We start from the raw sequence: 19,999 nt of genomic DNA, 5'->3' as shown, positions 1-19,999 counted from the left end.
TCAGGAGCATGCTTCAAGGCTCCTTTTGGGAGGAGTTTTTGGGTCTAAACAAATTTAATGCTAAATTCACTAAATTGAAACTAATTAGCTTACTAATTATTATTTTTGTTTGGCTAATGTCAAGAAAAAGTTTCAAGCGACATCATAAACAAGAGGTCATCCCTATTGTAGTAGGTACCTTTAACAAAACAACACAGAGCCGTTCAACAAATTTGTAGGGTAAAATTCATCCTCTTAAGCCTAAGCGCATTTTTCGAGAAAATTCGCTCTAAAAACTCAATCGTTTTAATATTTTTTCCTATTTTTTCACCCACATTTTAGGGGTGGAGTTTATACTTCTCGATAGGGAATAGATAAACAAATTACGAGTATGTTTAGCACAACTCACGTAATACGCATTTAAAGTTCAAAGTCCCCGATTCTAAAAATTAATCCCTTAACTCGTCCACTGTTCTTATTATTCGGACATCGGACCTCAAATATTTGTCTCTTTTGTTTTCAATTGTTAATCGCTTTTAGTCTGAAAGTTTCTTACCTTGCATGACATATAAATGCGCATAGCGACCGGTGCCAGCATGGTAGGTAAACATTGGATTTGAGGATTATTGAGATATTGGGAAAATCCTACCATGTTGCAGTGAGCACCAAAGTTGTGATATAATAACACAAACTGCATTTACATTTATTTGCAATTAACACTGCAACCTTTGTAGATCTATTGTGACCAGTGTTTTTTCCCCTGTCCAAGCTGCTGTCTCCGGGCCTTGATGGAATATAGAAGCACCCTCACTGATATATTTCAACCTTCTCAGTTTCTCTAAAATTCACTTGCAGCCTGCAACATATAGGCCCTTCTTCTTGGGAATGATTGAATTGATATCTTCGCATCACCAATAATTTCCATCAACTAGCTGATGTTGTCTGCGATCCATTGGATGTAGTATGGAATGTAGAAGCACCCTCACTGATATATTTCAACCTTCTCAGTTTCTCTAAAATTCACTTGCAGCCTGCAACATAGGGCCTTCTTCTTGGGAATGATTGAATTGATATCTTCGATTCACCAATAATTTCCATCAACTAGCTGATGTTGTCTGCAATCCACTGGATGTAGTTTGTCACCCGTGTGTAGACTCCTGGGAATCCGACTTCAGCACATTTCTTCCCGTAGGAGACAACGCCTATGATGTAGTACTTGGTATCCAAAGGGTACATGAGAGGACCTCCGGAGTCTCCCTGAAATGACGGAGATAAAGAGTAAATATTAGGGATTTGCAACCCAACAATGGAAAGGAGGAGAGGACTTCAAGGGAGAAGAGGTACAAAAATTATTCCGGAAAAGGAAAGATAGAGGTACGAGGGTAAGAACTTTTTCGTTTTTGATACCTTTCTTCTTTTAATAATGACGGTCTTCTTTTAATAAAGAAGGTGGCGGTTTAAGGGTTGTTCTCGGAACGGCTGTCTTTCACCTATCCTGCTCACCTTCTATCCTCTTCGATTTCGAGGCGATAAGACCTCCGTTGTTATTAGGAGACAACGCCTATGATGTAGTACTTGGTATCCAAAGGGTACATGAGAGGACCTCCGGAGTCTCCCTGAAATGGCGGAGAAAAAAAGTAATTTAGAGGGATTTGCAACCCATCTCTCCTTTTTCGTACCTACCTAGGTATCCTTGACCAAGGACAAAAGGAATCAAGCAAGGTCAACCTTGGAAGGTAGTTCGCCTGCCTTGTAAGCGCTAGGTTGCGGGTTCGATTCCCACCAGGGCAAACTTCATCCTAAAAAGATCAGCGTTGTTTCTGGATGGCCCTCTTTATCCTATCCTGTCCTCTCTTGGATTTCGGGACGATGAGACCCTAGCAGTTATTCCCTCTGTCAAAACTCTTGGGGGGGAAAAAAAATCGGTTGGAAAAAAATTCGTTTCTTACCCCACACGAGTCCTTGCCACCCGACAACACCCCAGCACACAGAATGTTCTCATTGATGGTAGCGCCATAGTTGCTGAATATCTGCCGACATTTCGGATTGTCCACAACGCTGATCTGGACATGGCGTAGCTTGGGACTTAATGGTCCACCTGGTGAGGATAACAAAATTGGTTAGGTAGGTGTTTTGGTTTGCACTCAGTCTCGTAAAGGCCCGTTGTTACTTGTGAGTTTCATCCGATTTTTTTCCCAAATGTCCTGTAAGCTGTAAGCAATGTAATTTAAATGAGAGTGTTCCCACTTACGCAAGACACGATTTTTTTTTCTTCAACCAAGTGGGAACGAGCCTTAAGACTGGCTGAAAATTCTAAAATCCCATGCGAAAATAGGCAACTAATGCGATTGCCTAAGGCAGGCTTTGTAAATTTAAACTAGGGGTATGGCCTGTAGAAGTGCTAATAAGCATAATAAGAAGAGCCAGCGGTGATAGAACGTTGAATGTACCAGTTCCCAATCAATCACTGAAGTTAAGCAACGTTGTATTTGGTTCGTATCCCAAAGAGTGACCATCAGTGACCACCTGGGTAATCGCGTGAGGCTAGTTTGTCCCGGTTTGAGGGGAAAAAATGTTTGAACTTACGAAATACTGTGGAGCCCCATCCGGCCACAAATGGGGTTTTCCTTTCAAATAATTCTGACCTCAAATTGGTATCGTATGGGAGACAAATTGGTTGAATGAGATCTGAAATCAGAACGACAAAGTCATGGTTAAGTATTGCCTCCAATCCAAATCCATACTTGGTAGTCATTTTTTTTTTTTACTTTCTATGACAACTACGAGCTTCGCTTAGGCTTCGAAGGTAGACTCCCTTCAAAGCTAACTAGGCTGGCTCACTTTATTTGGTAACTACACAACAGTAAGTCATCTCACCAAAAAAGTTATTTACCTACCTCTTATTTGGTGCACTTACCACTCAAAGGTGCATCCTCTCTTAGTCGAAACAGGGCTATGTCGTTAAGTTTCCTTGCAGATGTGTATTGTTCATGAATGATGGGTCTCTCAATCTCAATGCTTACTCCAGATGACGTGTCTTCCAAATCTATGCTCCCCACATGAACGATGTACCTGGGGAGAGGGTAAAAAAGAGAGTATTATTATTTTTTACCTCGAGTGTAAATTATGGCATGGCAAGTTGTCCGTGTCTGTTTCGCACAATCTGATTGGTGGACAACCCCCAGACTTACAGGGCTATGTCGTTAAGTTTCCTTGCAGATGTGTATTGTTCATGAATGATGGGTCTCTCAATCTCAATGCTTACTCCAGATGACGTATCTTCCAAATCTATGCTCCCCACATGAACGATGTACCTGGGGAGAGGGTAAAAAAGAGAGTATTATTATTTTTTTTAGACATTTATTCATACAAATACCTAGAGGAGTTTTAAAAGTGAAGTCGTACCTCGAGTGTAAATTATGGCATGGCAAGTTGTCCGTGTCTGTTTCGCACAATTTGATTGGTGGACAAACCCCAGAGCGCGGTTAGGAAAAGTTAACTAGCTCTGGTAGCCAATAAGATTTGAGCCAGCCTATAGTTAGCTTTGAAGATAGATCCTGCTTGCCTTGTAAGCAGTAGGTCACGGGTTGGATTCTCACCCGAGACGAACTTTATCCTAAACAGGTAAGGTTCATTCTCACACCGGCAGGCCTCTGATCCTGTCCTTCTTCCTTCTTCGATTTAGGACGATAAGACCTCAGCAGTTACAGTTTCCTCTAGAAAACCCTCTTCAAAATCAAAAGAGAGATTTTTTTGAAGAGGTTTGATAGAGGGAACTGTTTGATATAACTGATGAGGTATTATCGTCCCGAAAGCAAAGAGAGAAGGAAGACAGGATGGGAGAAAGCTAGACGTTCCGAGAACGGACCTTATTTTCAATAGAGAGAAAATCCCTGTTTTTATGAACTCATTCATTGGCCTTCATGTACGATTATGTTCGTGATACCAATACATATAATTATGTATGTAGGTAACGTCATTTCAACATCGAAATACATATGTTGTAGTAGACTATACTTACGGCTCATACTCCCCCGTCGTGTCGGGCGACACGCAATGTGCAGCAGTCAACACATATCGTTTGGTAATGAGAGCACCTCCACACATCCACTCTGGCTTACCGTTAGCCCGTCTCCTCCGAATCTTGAACCCAATGGCCGCCATCCAAGGCCATTGACCTGAGGAAATTATGGACATTGGCTGAAATGGCTGATTTTTTTTCGATATATTTTTATAATAGAAGTAGGTACCTATTTAACAGTACCTACAATATTATGTGTAGACTATAGGTACCTATTACCTAATTATGCTTACTTTACTTATGTATGATCGGAGGAAGAAAATATTCTATTTACCTACCATTTATTAGAATTCAATGGTATTGTACTTATTACTTAGTTATTAGTTATGTGAAAAATTCCATTGTAATCTGTTTGTTTTTTAGGTACCTAATTATGCTTACTTTACTTATGTATGATCGGAGGAAGAAAATATTCTATTTACCTACCATTTATTAGAATTCAATGGTATTATACTTATTAGGTACTTAGTTATTAGTTACGTGAAAAATCCCATTGTAATCTGTTTGTTTTTTAGGTAAAAAAAAGAAGAAACTCCACCAACATAGAAGACGATAATGATATTACAATTCGGTCAGACACGTTTGTACTTTCGTCTACACTCTACAGTATTTTACATTCTCATGTTGATTTACAAATCGGGCTTCTCCTCAATCCCACATTCACGAAAAAAAAAAAAAACGATAATGATATTACAATTCGGTCAGACACGTTTGTACTTTCGTCTACACTCTACAGTATTTTACATTCTCATGTTGATTTACAAATTGGGCTTCTCCTCAATCCCACATTCACGAAAAATTGATCGAAGAACGTCCAAAAATGAGGCAATATGCGGTCACGGGTAAGCTTGGAGTTTAGTGAATATAGAAGAAATAAGTTACCTCTCTCTGATGGCGTACCACCAACAATCCTCTTGGAAGAGTTGAACGCATTGACACCACACTCGTTGTTATCAGGGGATGGTAATTTAGTGAAAGCGCCGTTCCTGTTGTTAGGTCTTCTGGTGGTTGTAGTAGGTTGATCATTCGTCAGGGTGTGCTGAGGACAGCAGACTTTGGGGAGACGACCTGAAAAGACCATTAAAGTTCAAAGTTAATATTATATACCTACGTAGGTATAGTTTTTAATCCTCGGTAAACAATGTTAACTCTCGCATTCCCAATTTCCAATTCCTAAAAGGGGCGGGTGAAAAGTACCCACCTCTTATTCCCAAAAGGTCAATCTTATTTGAAGTAACTCTTTTGCTTATTTATAGGTACTCGAATAGGACTCAATAGTCCCTTCAGCCTCTGACGATGCAGAAGGCTTCTATTCCCAAAAGGTCAATCTTATTTGAAGTAACTCTTTTGCTTATTTATAGGTACTCGAATAGGACTCAATAGTCCCTTCAGCCTCTAACGCTGCAGAAGGCTTCTTACTACCTACTATAATCATGGTGAAATTCCATATCTTAGCTGGGCTTGAACTCACGCCCTCCTGATTACCAGACGAGCTTCTTGACTACCACATCATCGAGGCTGGTACAATACTAAATTATGAGATCATGATGACGTACCCCATATCTTAGCTGGGATTGAACTCACGCCCTCCTGATTACCAGACGAGCTTCTTGACTACCACATCATCGAGGCTGGTACAATACTACATTATGACGTACCTATAAATTGCTAACCCCATTATCACGTCTAGTTCAACACCAGGAAAGACATTCAGTTAATTTTCTCAACGTTCAATTCTTTTTGGTCGAATCTCATTTTCAAATTTTATTAGTGGATGCGTCTATTTTCCTAAGATTTATTTGCAGAAATCAGTGGAGGTGCCTGTTTTCCTTATGTGGAAATAGTGTTTACCTTCCAATCCACAGTGTGAGTTCTTGACGTATTGTACGGCCCGTGGGTTGTTTCTCTCATTGTTGAGAATGTCGTAGAGATAGCGACACTGTCGTATGCTGATACAGGTACCGATCTCATTACGAGGTGTGGAGCAGAGAGAGTCATCGTAGTCTGAAACAAATTGAGGATGTTCCTTTGTAAAAACAAATTCAGAGGATGTATACCTTTGTAAAAACAAATTCAGAGGATTTATACCTGTGTAAAAACAAATTCAGAGGATGTATAGGTACCTTTGTAAAAACAAATTTAAAGGATGTACCTACCTTTGTAAAAACAAATTTGAAGGATGTACCTACCTTTGTAAAAACAAAGTCAGAGGATGTATACCTCCATATTAGGGTAGAATTTATTGACTGAATCGTAGGTACTAATATACCTACACGTGTGCATGTGTGTGTTATTTTTACTTTTTTTTTTTTCTAAAATTCAAGACATATTCTCGGGTGCTGAAAAGATTTCTAGAGAGAAACTCGCGTTATTCACCTTAAAGTTGACCAAAGTTGTCACGTCCCCGACTGCCTTGTTAGGAACTTAGGACTGAGCCAGTTCCGTGAAATCTGCAAGCTTTAAGATTGTCATTTTAGGATGTTTCCTGTGTTTGTAGAAGAGTCAAGTGTGCTCAGAGTTTTGAGGTGCCGGCCTTCCACCTTGGTTGGTAGCGCGTCTCATTTGTAAGCGCTAGTCCTGCCCGGGGCGTATTTGATCTTGAAGGGATAAGGTTCGTTCTCGGAACGGCTGGCTTTCTCCTATCCTGTTTTGTTCTCTTCAATTCCGGGACGATAAGACCTTAGTGGTTACAGTTCCCTCTATCAAATCTCTTTTTTTTTAGGGTTGGTATTTTCTTTCTTTCGTGTTTTTTGTTGTTGATGTATTCTTCTGTTTCCCTTCTACATGACAATCCTGAGAATGTGCCCAGCCGGAGATCCGATCGTGGGCATATTTTAACTCCGGAAAATTTTATCAAAGGACGTGCTGCCATGATATAAAAAGTGGAAATAGTTATACTCAACTAAGAGATATCCATTTGGATCTTTAATGTGTTGGCCTTTCCTGTGCCTGACACATCCCCATGCCGTTGACTATCATGTGACAATTCTTCCGCCTCAAAATCGTTCCTGAGCCGTTGACTGTAACATAATAGTTCTTCCGCCTTCGAAGCGATTTCTCACTTCAAGGATAAGAGGGATCCTTTATTCTGTGAAGTCAGAGGGTGAACACTTATCCCGGTGTTCGGTCGGAGATGCAGTCGCCCATTGGATACAGACACTGACCAAGAAGCCGCCCATTCTGGGTGCAGACGCTCCTTGGGTTTGTTTATTTCTGCTCAGCCGCCCCTCTGGGATACAGACGCTGAGCAGAGGTGTTCCATTTAGTCGCCTCTTACGACAGGGTGGGGGCAACCCGTGGTCCTTACCCGAGCACATACACAAACCATAACATTTTTCTTAAGGTCAGATGTTTGTTTATTTCTGCTCAGCCGCCCCTCTGGGATACAGACGCTGAGCAGAGGTGTTCCATTTAGTCGCCTCTTACGACAGGGTGGGAGCAACCCGTGGTCCTTATATTCTTACTCCGGGAACCACACGGCAATATCTATTAGGTATATTGTTTGGTCCCTAAATATTTTATTAGATTATTAGAATATGACTGTCTTCTTTTTTTTTTATATCTTAGCCTTAAAATTAGTACGAGTACTGCACTTATAAAAATAACTAATTATTTGTTATGTAGGTGATCGTGAAAAAAATAAACTTTGAAAAAATACTTTTGTTAATCAGTATGAAAGGTATTAAATTTCATTAGGTTTTTAGAATAGACTGGAATATTTTATTTACTAGGTTTTAGTTTAAAAATAAATAATAATAAAATAAGAATTTTCGAGTTGTGGACAGAACTTGGAAAACCGCTTGGCACTATAGTATCTACTGATGCGATGTTTACCTAACTCGCTTAGGTATTAGGTACAAGATCATAATCCATGATACCCATCTAATGTGAATATAATTCTCTGAATTCACATGGAAAAAAAACGTCAATTTCTTGTAAAAATAGAATCGTGCTGTGCGCTGACGTAGATAATGGTCAGTATGAGGTTGTGGTTGTTGCAGACAGGTAGCATATCTAGACAGGTAAAAACATTGCCAAAGGTGATGAGGATCTGATAACAAGATGTTCCCAAGGTTCAGCATACTGCTGTCATTCAGAGATTTTAGTGTCAGAGTTACATATTACCAATTTAATGGACTGAGTTGTTAAAGAATAGTGGAGATGACAAAACTCCCTATATCTTACAGCTTTATTAGTGGAGATGTCAAAACTCCCGTTTTATTAGATCTAATTATTGTTTGTTTTTTCTTTTCCCCCTCATTATCATTTGTATGACTTTGAAATTTGTTACATTTCTAACTTATATTACAATAAAAACATTTTATTTATTTATTTACTTATTAGATTAGAATTAATGGAGATGTCAAAAGTTCGAATTATTTTTCGAGTATGAGATTGAAAGAATCTCTTGGTAAAATAAATATTGATTTCTGCGTATGCGCAGAGTCTGATGAAAACCGTTCATTATGAATTTCAACATGAGAGTGAGTTGTGGACCTACGGGAAAGAGGTTTACACTATAACCTACGTCGTGACTGCTGTATGGAGAGAATTAACAAGAGCGATTATATCTGTTTACTTCCTATGACAATTTAATTACACGTAAATCTAGAGGCACCTATATGATAAAGTCATATCTGGTAGGTATTTATAAAGTTGTATTTGGTATTTATCTGTAGTCAAGTTGATCAACACTGGTCACACCCGTTTTGTTAAAGGTATGTGTCATATTATGAACTTGTGTTAATTGTAAGGGCACCCACTTCATTGTCATCACTACTTTATTCTACTTACGCTACTCGATAATAAAGTTGACGATTTTTTTCTCTTTTAATTTCACAATTAAAAGAAAAGCTTCTTCATAGTAATGATGAGGGGTTTACTGGTAACTCACTCATCGCTCACTAGTAAATAAATGGACCGAAAGACATCTGGTGCTACGGCCCAGATGATAAGGTGAAGATAATGAAAAATAATTTTATAAAAGACACTGCGGTAATAAGTGAATTGGTTGTTAGTATCTATGTAGGTACATATTTCTATGGGCGATAGATTGGGTGAAATCCCGATCCTTTGGAAACTTTAAGCCGGACGGGAAATCCGCCCTCTTTCGGGTCAATTCCCAATGCACCTAATGTACTCACAGGTATGTTAGATATTAATGATATTATTATCAAACAAAAAACCAGGCTGTTACAAGCTACATTACCGGTATAAAATAAGTCTGATTGAACGGTTCAGTCTACCTTGTGATTAGGACTATTGAACAATCATTGTAATTTGCTCAACCATAGGTAGTGTGCTAGTGAGTACTGGTGTAAACACTCGTAACTTCCCAAGCGGTTCCCTTAGTAAACACCACGCAACTTCCCAGAAAAAACCAGGCTGTTACAAGCTACATTACCGGTATAAAATAAGTCTGATTGAACGGTTCAGTCTACCTTGTGATTAGGACTATTGAATAATCATTGTAATTTGCTCAACCATAGGTAGTGTGCTAGTGCTAGTGGGCACTGGTGTAAACACTCGTAACTTCCCAAGCGGTTCCCTTAGTAAACACCACGCAACTTCCCAACCACATAGTAAACAGTTTGGTCATAATCTTGACCTTCGGGCATAGAATGTGCTCATCTTGAATCTCGAGTGCAGACCATTTGGTAGGTACCTCTCTTGTTGCCGCAGGCGATAGAGACTTGGATCCGTAAGGAACAAGTGATAACAAGTGGCCAAATTGGTTATACCAGTCCAGCTATAACAGTTTGGTCATAATCTTGACCTTCGGGCATAGAATGTGCTCATCTTGAATCTCGAGTGCAGACCATTTGGTAGGTACCTCTCTTGTATGCCGCAGGCGATAGAGACTTGGATCCGTAAGGAACAAGTGATTACAAGTGGCCAAATTGGTTATACCAGTCCAGCTATCAGGTACATGGGTAGAACTTGATTAGAAAGACTGGAATCAGTGGTTTTGGATACACGAGTTTCTAAAGCAGAGTCCACACTTATGTTGGAAATGTCGTACAACATTATCGTCCGACATTTCGATAGGTGTGGACCCTGCTTTACAGACTGGCGGAACATAAATACATATGTTCCTATACCTGGCAATATCTCTAGAGTGGCTGGTGTCTAAATGGGTGACTCATGACTGCTGACACACTGGTGGGTTTACTTACTGACAGACCTCGCATAGGTACTTAGGTAAAGGCATGTTCAAAAGGCAGGATTATTGCTAGACACGAAAATATCCAGAGTTTATTTATTATCTGTTTAATGGGGAATAATCGTACTCATTGGTCCAACCTTTCAACTTTTGTTGTCATTTCAACATCGAAATACATATGTTGTAGTAGACTATACTTACGGCTCATACTCCCCCGTCGTGTCGGGCGACACGCAATGTGCAGCAGTCAACACATATCGTTTGGTAATGAGAGCACCTCCACACATCCACTCTGGCTTACCGTTAGCCCGTCTCCTCCGAATCTTGAACCCAATGGCCGCCATCCAAGGCCATTGACCTGAGGAAATTATGGACATTGGCTGAAATGGCTGATTTTTTTTCGATATATTTTTATAATAGAAGTAGGTACCTATTTAACAGTACCTACAATATTATGTGTAGACTATAGGTACCTATTACCTAATTATGCTTACTTTACTTATGTATGATCGGAGGAAGAAAATATTCTATTTACCTACCATTTATTAGAATTCAATGGTATTGTACTTATTACTTAGTTATTAGTTATGTGAAAAATTCCATTGTAATCTGTTTGTTTTTTAGGTAAAAAAAGAAGAAACTCCACCAACATAGAAGACGATAATGATATTACAATTCGGTCAGACACGTTTGTACTTTCGTCTACACTCTACAGTATTTTACATTCTCATGTTGATTTACAAATCGGGCTTCTCCTCAATCCCACATTCACGAAAAAAAAAAAAATGATCGAAGAACGTCCAAAAATGAGGCAATATGCGGTCACGGGTAAACTTGGAGTTTAGTGAATATAGAAGAAATAAGTTACCTCTCTCTGATGGCGTACCACCAACAATCCTCTTGGAAGAGTTGAACGCATTGACACCACACTCGTTGTTATCAGGGGATGGTAATTTAGTGAAAGCGCCGTTCCTGTTGTTAGGTCTTCTGGTGGTTGTAGTAGGTTGATCATTCGTCAGGGTGTGCTGAGGACAGCAGACTTTGGGGAGACGACCTGAAAAGACCATTAAAGTTCAAAGTTAATATTATATACCCACGTAAGTATAGTTTTTAATCCTCGGTAAACAATGTTAAAACTCGCATTCCCAATTTCCAATTCCTAAAAGGGGCGGGTGAAAAGTACCCACCTTTTATTCCCAAAAGGTCAATCTTATTTGAAGTAACTCTTTTGCTTATTTATAGGTACTCGAATAGGACTCAATAGTCCCTTCAGCCTCTATCGCTGCAGAAGGCTTCTTTTAATTACTACCTACTATAATCATGGTGAAATTCCATATCTTAGCTGGGATTGAACTCACGCCCTCCTGATTACCAGACGAGCTTCTTGACTACCACATCATCGAGGCTGGTACAATACTAAATTATGAGATCATGATGACGTACCTATATAGTGCTAACCCCATTATCACGTCTAGTTCAACACCAGGAAAGACCTTCAGTTAATTTTCTCAACGTTCAATTCTTTTTGGTCGAATCTCATTTTCCAATTTTATTAGTGGATGTGTCTATTTTCCTTATAAAAGGCACTGCAGTAATAAGTGAATTGAATAATAGTAGCGATAGTTATGTATCTACATATTTTCTGCGGAAGATTGGGTGAAATCCCGATCCTTTGGAAACTTTAAGCCGGACGGAAAATCCGCTCTCTCTGAGGTCAAAAATTAGAAATTCCTACACCTAATGTACTCACAGGTATGTTAGATATTATTATCAGGGCGTAGCTTGGGACTTAATGGTCCACCTGGTGAGGATAACAAAATTGGTTAGGTAGGTGTTTTGGTTTGCACTCAGTCTCGTAAAGGTCCGTTGCTACTTGTGAGTTTCATCCGATTTTTTTTCCAAATGTCCTGTAAGCAATGTAATTTAAATGAAAGTGTTCCCACTTACGCAAGACACGATTTTTTTTTCTTTTCTTCAAACAAGTGGGAACGAGCCTTAAGACTGGCTGGGTTTTGAGGTCCCTAGAGCCTAAATCCAAAGTTTCAGCCATTGGTCCGTGTGTGTATCTGTGTGTCTGTCTGTAAACAAAATATCTCGTGAACGGTAAGAGCTAGCGACTTGAAATTTGGTATGTAGCTGTCAAATGTGACAACCAAGGTTCAGCATACTGCTGTCATTCAGAGATTTTAGTGTCAGAGTTACATATTACCAATTTAATGGACTGAGTTGTTAAAGAATAGTGGAGATGACAAAACTCCCTATATCTTACAGCTTTATTAGTGGAGATGTCAAAACTCCCGTTTTATTAGATCTAATTATTGTTTGTTTTTTCTTTTCCCCCTCATTATCATTTGTATGACTTTGAAATTTGTTACATTTCTAACTTATATTACAATAAAAACATTTTATTTATTTATTTACTTATTAGATTAGAATTAATGGAGATGTCAAAAGTTCGAATTATTTTTCGAGTATGAGATTGAAAGAATCTCTTGGTAAAATAAATATTGATTTCTGCGTATGCGCAGAGTCTGATGAAAACCGTTCATTATGAATTTCAACATGAGAGTGAGTTGTGGACCTACGGGAAAGAGGTTTACACTATAACCTACGTCGTGACTGCTGTATGGAGAGAATTAACAAGAGCGATTATATCTGTTTACTTCCTATGACAATTTAATTACACGTAAATCTAGAGGCACCTATATGATAAAGTCATATCTGGTGGGTATTTATAAAGTTGTATTTGGTATTTATCTGTTTTCAAGTTGATCAACATAATATAGTCAATGACTACAAATTGGGATCCAATGGTTTGCTTGTGTATTTGATCTATCAGTTTATCAAGCCAAGAGTCTCTCTCATATGAGGGAATAGGTTCCAATTGTTGTACAAGGAAAGATAAGGCTTCTCTGTAAAAGAAATTGTTATATCATTACAGAAACTATTTAGAAAATATAGTTTCAAGGAAGCTGGGTAGTGGGTAGGTGCAGTTTCCATCGCACCAAAAAAAAAAAATAATTTAAAAAAAAAAAAAAAAAAAAAAAAAAAAAAAAAAAAGGTAAAACGAAGTACGAGTAGGTATATATCTTGATTTATGAAGTAGGTAATTATAATTGCCTACTCTTAATTGGTCAGACTCGTTATGATTGCTATTGCTAAGTAATTATCAACAGATTAAAGATTAGTCCGTACCTACCTAGTTTATGACTCACATCATGCGAATCAGGAAAAACAGTTTGCTAAAAGTTGTTTTATTCAAAGAATTTGCGATTTATATTTTATACAATTCCTAGTGAGAATTTACCTAAGTACCTACTTACATAGGTACTACACACAGGTATAGGCGCAAAGGCGCATAAGTAATTAAATATATACCTAAGATAAACAGAAATAAATATCTAAAGGTGACTTGAGATAAGCGGAGGGATTCTCCAAAGTCCAAATTGAAAACCAGTTGCTAAAACGAACGGGTGTATTCAACCGGCTTTCGCCGCTGGCTGTGTACCTTAGTCCGTGTCCTGGATCTATGTATCCGGGATATGTATAACTCAATAGTTTTTTTTTCAATCTATGAAATCCAATGAATCCGAATTCCTTGGATTCAAGTATCTGGATTCTATGGATTTGAAAATCCCATATCTGAATACGGAATTTCAAAATACTGCTTAATAGAAAGTAATGTCACGATTGAGAACTGACTCGTTCCCAGGATGAAGGGCCTATGTTCTTTTTGCTAGATCATTCGTCAGGGTGTGCTGAGGACAGCAGACTTTGGGGAGACGACCTGAAAAGACCATTAAAGTTCAAAGTTAATATTATATACCCACGTAAGTATAGTTTTTAATCCTCGGTAAACAATGTTAAAACTCGCATTCCCAATTTCCAATTCCTAAAAGGGGCGGGTGAAAAGTACCCACCTTTTATTCCCAAAAGGTCAATCTTATTTGAAGTAACTCTTTTGCTTATTTATAGGTACTCGAATAGGACTCAATAGTCCCTTCAGCCTCTATCGCTGCAGAAGGCTTCTTTTAAGGCTTCGAAGGTAGACTCCCTTCAAAGCTAACTAGGCTGGCTCACTTTATTTGGTAACTACACAACAGTAAGTCATCTCACCAAGTCCAAACTACTGGTCTTCTAACCATTAAGATTATCTTGAGTGATAATCTTAAGATAAACCATTAAGGTACCTGTGAATCTTTGCGACGAAGATATTGATTAAGATACCTGTGGTAAATGCTGAGGAGCAATTCCATCTCTTGTTTTAGGTTTTCCAGTTTACCTTCTTTATTCATTGTTCTTACATTCCATGTTCCTATTTTGAGGGTTGGTATTTTCTTTCTTTCGTGTTTTTTGTTGTTGATGTATTCTTCTGTTTCCCTTCTACATGACAATCCTGAGAATGTGCCCACCCGGAGATCCGATCGTGGGCATATTTTACTGCTGAAGTCCTCCAGAATCCAAGGAATGTGAATATTTAGAACATTATCATATTGAGTAGGTATAAACAGAATTTTTGTCATTTTCTTGAAACAGATTTACTACCTATATCTTCGTTCTAAAAATTGACTTTTTTCTAGCTTAAGTAGGCTTACGATTATTACTGGAAACCCCAATTTCACAGGTGTGACCCAAATGTAGAGTATGACATAAAGACCCAATTCGATTTTAGCTAAACAAAAACGATCGGATTAGGTGCCTACTGCTTAGCTAAATTTGTATTCATTTGTCAGCCAAAAGGTCTCTTATATTTTAGATTAGATTTTTAGCATTATCTACCAAACTATATTAGCAGTACAGAACCTTAAAATAGGTTGAGAAAAATAAAGAAAGGTCACAAAAACTCGACTTTTTCTCATCATATTAGAAAATTCTCACGAAATGACATGTGAAGAAAGAGAAACAATAATATTTACTATGCCATAAATACCATTACCTGCCCTATTGTCTGACAGTATTGATGAATACCTACAGATACTTGCCTAAACTACCTATCGAATACCTATAATAGGTACCGCGATAGGGTTCACACCTAAAATCCCTACTGAATCCTGAATCCCATCACAAGGTTAGTAAGGTACCAAATAATATTGTCCTGATAGTTCGAAAAACATCCGAACAAAAGAAAAAATGTACAAAATCCACCATTTAACAAAAGAAAAGTAAGACCTCAATAGTTCAATAGCGTTTAACGTGATAATTTTCATTGTTAAAATCACGTACGAAGTATTCAGCAGGTACGTTTTGGAACAAATCTACGTATTTTTCCCATAGACGCACAATAGGTGTTCGGCGTATTACGGTCGATTACTACCTAAGGTTGACTTCATGTTGGTCTAAGTTTGGACCATCGCTCGCGCAAAAGTCGACATTTATAACATTGAGTTACAGGTTTGGGGGTAAATTGACTCATCTCGAGTGTTACAGTTCGTATGATAAAAGGAACTTTGTACTTCTGTTTTTTGTGCTTTGCAGACCCACGTCTTTCAGACCTTGTGAGCGTCAGTGGCCGGCATTCAACATGACTGCTAAGGTTTTAGTGGACGCATATGAACGAAAAGCGCCCGAAAATGGACCAAGTTCTGAACTTAAGACTGTAGACTACGCCCTCAGATTAACATTCCTGCAAAAGTCGACTTTTCATTCACAATATGAGAACAACTCGTGGCCCGTCTACCTTATCTCACCTCTCATAGTGTGATAGAAATTATACCTACATACCTATGTACTTCTATCTGAAGCTGTGTCCAAACATAGTCGACCGGCCGCGGCCGTCAATTGACGAGATGAATCTATGTTGTCGAGGCAGTGTGGACGGTTCATCAGTCGACATCGATCGATGGTCGGTAGACTATGTCTGGAGTTGTGGATACAGCCTAAGAGATCGTCCGGGTGGGACTGCCAATATAGAAATGATAATAAAGTGCAATATCCACTCACCTGATTTCTATAAGATTTCAAACCAGGCGAAACTTGTGGCAATGCGTAGCAGTAGACAGGGGGCAGCATTTTCCGGGTAAACCAAGCACATGGTCTACGCCACCTTTCCTCAATAAATAATGGCTAAAAGAGGATATCGTGTCCACCAGAATACGATCCGAAACGAAAACACACCGGAAACAGAAATCTAGTTACGAACAGAGAAACGAAAAAATAAGTCACTCAGAAATTACTCTTGTTGTTTACATTTTAGTGACAAAAGTTAACAGATTACCCATTTGAATAGGTGGATAAATATACAGAAAAAAAGAACACGGAAGGAAAACACTCCAAAAATTACACACATAAAATAACGTTAAATTTTCTAATAAATTAGGTAATAGAAAGTAAAAAGTTAGGGGAAAGCAGACGTTCAATTTTTAACAGCAAAACGTATCACAATAATTTCTGATATCCAAATAAACATTTAAACGGACAACAACAAATAGATTTCATTCAAACAATTATTAGTTCAATAAATAAATTTATAAATAATAAATTAATTAATTAATTAATTAATTAATTAATAATTTAGTTGACGTAAATGCGACACACGTGATGTGACGTATCAAATGATACTGATCAAGTATCAACTAATTCAACTGATTGGAGATTGGATGGAGACAATACAAGTTTGAGATAGTGGAGAGATACTACGGGCAAGATTATTAGGTAGGTGTACCTGAGCCATTCTTTACAATCAATGCTGTTAACCCTCGAATGGACAGGTTCTTCTTCTTAAGGTGCCTTTCCAATCCGAACGTTGGCGATCATCCTGGCTATGATGATTTTGTAAGGTAAATGAAATTTCTTTGTGCTATTATGTCACAACTTTGGTGCTCACTGCAGCATTGTAGGATTTTTCCCAATATCTCAATAATCCTAACATCCAATGTTTACCTACCATGCTGGCACCGGTGGCTATGCGCATTTACATGTCATAGAAGAGATACTACGGGCAAGATTATTAGGTAGGTGTACCTGAGCCATTCTTTACAATCAATGCTGTTAACCCTCGAATGGACAGGTTCTTAAGGTGCCTTTCCAATCCGAACGTTGGCAATCATCCTGGCTATATGATGATTTTGTTAGTGGCAATCCGGAACAACTGTGTGGAAGCTTTTCCTAACCAGGCTCCGAGGTTGGCGAGTTATGAGATTCTTCTGCGCCCCGGAAGTCGTTTCCCTTAGATTTTTTCCTGTAGGATACACTGGAGAATGGACAGGTGCTCCAATGAAAAATAAATCAAATGAGCTTTTGAAAAAAACTTGGTTCTAAATTATGAAGTCCTCTATTGAAATAGGTAATTGAGTAGATATACCTACTTGTATGGGCCTTATTGAACAATATCTACTCTCTTAAGTTGGGGAAAAAAGAAAGTAAAAATGTACCTAAAAGGAAAAGGACCAAAAGAGAAATTGAACAGAACGAAGGAAAAAGGCACATCCACTATAAAATTAGTGGAGATGTCAATACTACGACGAATAAGATACTGGTATAATACCTATGCATGAAACACGAAACACTTTGAAATTTGATCAACTCAGCCGCAGGCACTACTTTTTGACCAAACACTGAAATTAAGTAATATCTATCCTGTCGTTTAACTGGACAGGTATGTATGTGCAGAATACTCGTATACATAATACCTATACGAAAACCTATTACCTATGTTCTGCCGAAACAGGGCTTTAGAAAACCACATGCGGATGCTTTTGTATGCGGAACCACCTAACTTCTGTAACTTCACATAGGTTGTAAAAGTCTTGCGCATGCTCTTATTAGAATATTATGTGCTCTTAAAATAATAATAATTATTATTTGTTATTATAATAATAATAACAATTATGTGTAACATTAGGATGTAGAAGATCTTTGCATATTAGCTAGATGGGGGTACTGGTTTCAATATTTTGTGTTCGCGTTTACGCCTTGAAAATTCATTTATTTGTAGTTCATTATGCGATAGTTTGAATGAAGGCCTCTTCAATTTTCTTATTGAGGTAATAATGCACAAATGGAGGAGGTTTACGGAAGTTAAGCTACGTTGTGTGTGGTTGATATCCGGATGGGTAACAATCTCGCTTTTCCCGGACCCACTCAGGCTTATCGATCAACGGTGCAGACTATGTGTGGACATAGCACATAGCTTGAAAACCGGGATATGAAAATCCCTCGAAGGAGTTTGATACTGTACCTCTAAACCTCTATCTTCTGAGGTTGTGGTTTTAGGCCAAGGGCGCTCAACCTTTTTTGAAGGCGGGCCAAATTTTGGATACCAGATCAGGCCGCGGGCCACATGATACGTTTGACTGTGTGGTTGCTTATACAAAGCTCTTAACAATAATATGTTGTTAAGAATGCCGCATACACTTATCAAGTGTGGGCGACTGTCAGATCTCACCAGAACAAGTTACAAAACTATACCGGAGGACTTGATGCAAAGCTAAATGAACAAACGAACACCATTGGGCTCAGTCGATAATATTGTTTGAAAAATGTTTGACCGAAAAACATGTTCAAACTTTCAAAGCTTGGTTCGCTTTGGTTGTTGTTGTTGTTCTACTACTGAAAAAACTTCGGAGATTATAGGATACTCCAAATATCTAGTTTTAGGTTTGAGCTGTATCCACTCATACAGTCGACGAATCGAATGTCGATCGACGAGGTGAATCTATGTTGTCGAGGCAGTGTACGGTTTCAGTCGACATCTATTAGGTAAATAGATTTTAAATTTTAATATCGATGGAATCGATCAACGGTGCAGACTATGTGTGGACATACATAGCACATAGCTTGAAAACCGGGATATGAAAATTCCTCGAAGGAGTTTGATACTGTAGGTACCTCTAAACCTCTATCTTCTGAGGTTGTGGTTTTAGGCATATTAAGACGGCATTCAGAATTCACGTTAATACGATATTCCGATTTATTAAGCCCCCACCCCAGATATTTAGTCATTGAATTTGACAAATTTTAAGGCTTCGCTGAGTCTTAAATTGAAGATCGTTTTTCTTTGTGGTATTTAGCAGCAGCCGAATTGGATTCAAGTAGGTAATTCCTACCTGTCATCATATCCACGTGATTTGTGGTCACAATATCGGGTTTCACGAAGTTCTTTAAGGGAGGGTGGTAGGTAATTAAGATGTCTAATATGTTATCCAATATAGTGATGAACCCTCTAACATTAACCACACATCTGGGCTGCGTTCCTGTAAGGAACTTTACAACTTTGCACTTCGATTTCCTCTAATTGGATTAAATTGTGGTTTATGTGATGGATCTATGCTTCTATGAAGGGTAGATCTAGATAGATGGATAATTGGATATACCTACCTATATCCCCTGGGCACCTATACCTATATCCCCTAAGGTTGCTAATTCGACTTTGAATGTAGGTATTTCAACGGGATATAGGGGCGAGTACGAGACAATTTCTAAGATAATGAGGTACTATTCTTAAGAGAAACTCGTTAATAAGGTACCTACACTCCTACAGGTACTTATTTGTCGAATTGTCGATGTTTTGCTAGAGCTACTTTTTATTTGATATTTTTTGATAAATACCTACAAATTTATTTCTGTCTTTATTTTTGACATGTTATAAATTGGAATTGGACAAACAGGATATTGACAATGAATAAATTGTTAAGAACTTAAGAAGATAAGAAGTCTATTAAAAGACCCTCAAAAAATCAATTGAGTAGCTTGATGAGTAAATAACTCATAAGCCTCGTGAGGACCGAGTGAAGTCGAAAAGGTAAAACTCTATTTACAGCTACAAGAAGAAAACAGTG

The 19,999-nt window shown here is 38.3% G+C and overlaps 1 protein-coding gene across 1 annotated transcript; it reads right to left on the bottom strand.

The window, feature by feature from the left end:
* Positions 1-959: 959 nt before the first annotated feature.
* LOC103520871 (venom serine protease Bi-VSP) lies at positions 960-17,976 on the bottom strand. Its single transcript, XM_017447884.2, has 11 exons — positions 17,871-17,976; positions 11,092-11,277; positions 10,425-10,581; positions 5,912-6,117; positions 4,943-5,128; positions 4,001-4,157; positions 3,179-3,293; positions 2,897-2,936; positions 2,566-2,667; positions 1,929-2,077; positions 960-1,236 (listed from the first exon to the last, which is right to left on the bottom strand). Exons 1-11 carry the CDS (start codon positions 17,974-17,976, stop codon positions 1,081-1,083), a joined length of 1,560 nt encoding a protein of 519 aa, XP_017303373.1. The 3' UTR covers positions 960-1,080.
* Between the last annotated feature and the right edge of the window lie 2,023 nt (positions 17,977-19,999).

The sequence above is a fragment of the Diaphorina citri genome, unplaced genomic scaffold (genome assembly GCF_000475195.1).
Source record: "Diaphorina citri unplaced genomic scaffold, Diaci psyllid genome assembly version 1.1 scaffold4, whole genome shotgun sequence".
Taxonomy (NCBI): Eukaryota; Metazoa; Arthropoda; class Insecta; order Hemiptera; family Psyllidae; genus Diaphorina; species Diaphorina citri.
This window is presented reverse-complemented; position numbering and strand designations above follow the sequence as displayed.

Bases quoted from the DNA above. Each gene is read 5' to 3' on its own strand.
- LOC103520871 (XM_017447884.2), bottom strand. From the start codon at position 17,976: ATGCGCAAGACTTTTACAACCTATGTGAAGTTACAGAAGTTAGGTGGT. The intron at 11,278-17,870 runs GTAATAGGTTTT...TGGTCTTTTCAG, and splicing joins CCTGTTTCGGCAGAACATAG to GTCGTCTCCCCAAAGTCTGC. The intron at 2,668-2,896 runs GTAAGTGCACCA...TTCTGATTTCAG, and splicing joins AGAGGATGCACCTTTGAGTG to ATCTCATTCAACCAATTTGT.